The sequence below is a fragment of the Sinocyclocheilus anshuiensis genome, unplaced genomic scaffold, assembly GCF_001515605.1.
Source record: "Sinocyclocheilus anshuiensis isolate Anshui unplaced genomic scaffold, SAMN03320099.WGS_v1.1 scaffold590, whole genome shotgun sequence".
NCBI classification, from domain to species: domain Eukaryota; kingdom Metazoa; phylum Chordata; class Actinopteri; order Cypriniformes; family Cyprinidae; genus Sinocyclocheilus; species Sinocyclocheilus anshuiensis.
In genome coordinates, this window is record NW_015544192.1 from 2072008 (window position 1) to 2074623 (window position 2616).

General features: G+C 38.6%; 1 protein-coding gene across 1 annotated transcript in view; it reads left to right on the forward strand.

The window, feature by feature from the left end:
- LOC107696519 (peptidyl-prolyl cis-trans isomerase FKBP9-like) overlaps positions 1 to 1959 on the forward strand; it is a 6178-nt gene extending 4219 nt beyond the window's left edge. Inside the window, exons 8-9 of the mRNA XM_016496878.1 lie at positions 1242 to 1405; positions 1496 to 1959. Of these exons, the coding sequence (XP_016352364.1) occupies positions 1242 to 1405; positions 1496 to 1675 (344 nt within the window). The 3' untranslated portion in view covers positions 1676 to 1959. The remainder of the gene's footprint in view (positions 1 to 1241; positions 1406 to 1495) is intronic.
- The last annotated feature ends 657 nt before the right edge of the window (positions 1960 to 2616 follow it).

The following is a 2616-nucleotide window of genomic DNA, read 5'->3' on the forward strand; positions in this document are numbered from 1 at the left end:
TGTTGCAGTTCATCAGTCCAAAAGAAGTGAAATAAAGTGCATGCATCCATAATAAAAAGTGCCTCACATAGCTCCAGGGGGTAAACAAAGGCCTCCTGTAACGAATCGATGCGTTTTTGTAAGAAAAATAACCATATTTAAAACGTAATAATCACTTTAATTTAGCTTGCGCCAACAGTCCTACACGGAAGCAGCTCCGGGCTGATGATGTATGAGTTCAGTGTTGCGCATGCGCTGGTGATTTCTCGTGAAAACCAACGTTTGTTAACAGGAGCAAAGGAAGCAAAGTTTCCTTACTTTAGCAAAGGAAAACCAGTCTCCTCTTGGCTTATATCGAAATCCTCCAACATCCTTCTTTACAAATCCTCATTTTGTACTTCTAATTAGTGACCGTTGTTTTGTTTTGATCTCTTCCCTGCGCTTCCGCGTTCGTCACTTCTGAGAGGCGCATGCGCAAAGCCGAACTCATACGTCATCAGCCCGGAACTGCTTCCGTGTACAACAGTGAGCGCAAGCTAGATTAAAGTGATTATTACGTTTTAAATATGGTTATTTTTCTTACAAAAATGCATCGATTCGCTACAGGAGGACTTTGTTCACCCCCCGGAGCCGTGTGAGACACTTTTTATTAAGGATGGGCGCTTTTTATTTAACTTATTTTGTACTGATGCACTGCAACACCTGCTGAGTGGCATTAAACAGCTTGAAAGATCAAAAACAATTTTTTATATAACTCCGACTGGATTCATCTGAAAGAAGAAAGTCATATACACCTAGGATGACTTGAGGGTGAGTAATTTATGGGTTAATTTTCATTTTTGGGTGAACTAACCCTTTAACTACTAGTTTGTGATACACCCACCAGAGGGAGCCAGAGTAAATTCTTCTAAAAACTACTTGGCTAAACAAACGATTTAGGTGCCGATATATTGATTTTCAGGGAGGTTTTTTGCTGACCACAGAGTAGTATACTACTCTTACTATTTTTGCCATGTCTTTCTATGGCAGTAATAGTAAGAGTATTATGCTAGTATAGGGTTTCCAATTCAGCATTTGTCTTATCAAACAGCATCAGCTGTCATTTAGTCAGTGAATAAATGTTATTTTAATGTTTCAATTATGTAACAAAGAGGGATGTACAGATGGTCCACAAAACAGCAACTCTACACCAGTTTGTATAAATATAATTCAAACCTCCATATTTCCAACAAAAAAGAGATTAAGTACTATTTCTTGCTCAGATGGTGAGGTCCCTGGCAGTGCTGTGCTGGTGTTTGATGTTGTGTTGGTGGACCTGGAGGAAGGTCTTCCTGAAGGCTACATGTTTGTGTGGAACAGCGATGTCTCACCCAATCTTTTCAGTGAGATGGACAAGAACAAAGATGCACAAGTGGACACTACTGAGGTATATTGTTTTATACCACGAGTGTGTGCTTAGCAATACATCTCCAAAATGTTTATTAAGCTAATTGCTCCACTGTCTGTCTCTTTACAGTTTTCAGATTACATCCTGCAGCAGGTAAAAGAGGGCAAAGGTCGTTTGGCACCCGGTTTTGACCCGCAACGCATCATACAGAACATGTACGATAACCAGGACCGCAACAAGGATGGACAAATCACAGAGGATGAGTTTAAACTCAAGGCAGATGAAGCAGCCTCTCATGATGAGTTATGAGGCTGGACTCAGGGATGAAGGGTTGTGATTGGTTGTGTCTTGTGGTTGAATATTATAAATGGGAAGGGTATAAAGATACTGAATTTGTCAGTGAAGTGTCACTCAGTGATGTTGTTTACTTTAGATGTTTGTCTGAGAGGTGTGTGCATGTATGAGTGTGCATAATTGTGTTTATATATGATTTTTTTTGTACGGGTCTTTGAATGTTTGTAGGAGTCTGGAGTGATACAAATGTGCAAAACATTACTTTGTAAAAAAAATCCCTTAAATAAACACATTCCAACCCCCAAAGTATTATTTCACTATTTTACTAAATCAGAATTTTATTAGAACCTGGAAAACTTGCTTTTCACAAATCATGCTCATAGTACTATGACTGATGTTCTTTTAACTCAAGTGTTTCTTCAACCTAATCTAAGTCAACAGAAGTTAGGTAAAAACTCGTAGCTTCCTCTTAAAAGTGAACAGCTGTAAAACAACAGGTGTTACATAATTTAAGGTTTTAGCTTGTGGATTGACAAACTGAAATGCAATATGCTGATATTGATGAACTTTTGAACTTTAAATGTCCATTCTGACATGTTCCTGATAATGTTCTTTCAGACTTAGCAAATAGGAATCGCACTAAAACAGTCACTACATGGCTCAATGAACAATGCATGTATATCCTTACAATGAATTACAAAGATACATAACAGCTACAAGTGTATGCACTACTTGCTTTATGCAAGCACTATAATTAATACCATAATTCCTACGTTCAGTTAGGCCTAATACGTCGAGAGTCACGCAGATCTAGAACAACCCAGCCACAACACATAATTGCGAACAACATGCCTTACCTTAACACAGAATCGACCAGAGTCCAACGTTTATATTTTTTCTACGAATCTTTGAGTTGACATGTACTAAACATGAGTGGAATTTGCACCGCAGCGCCC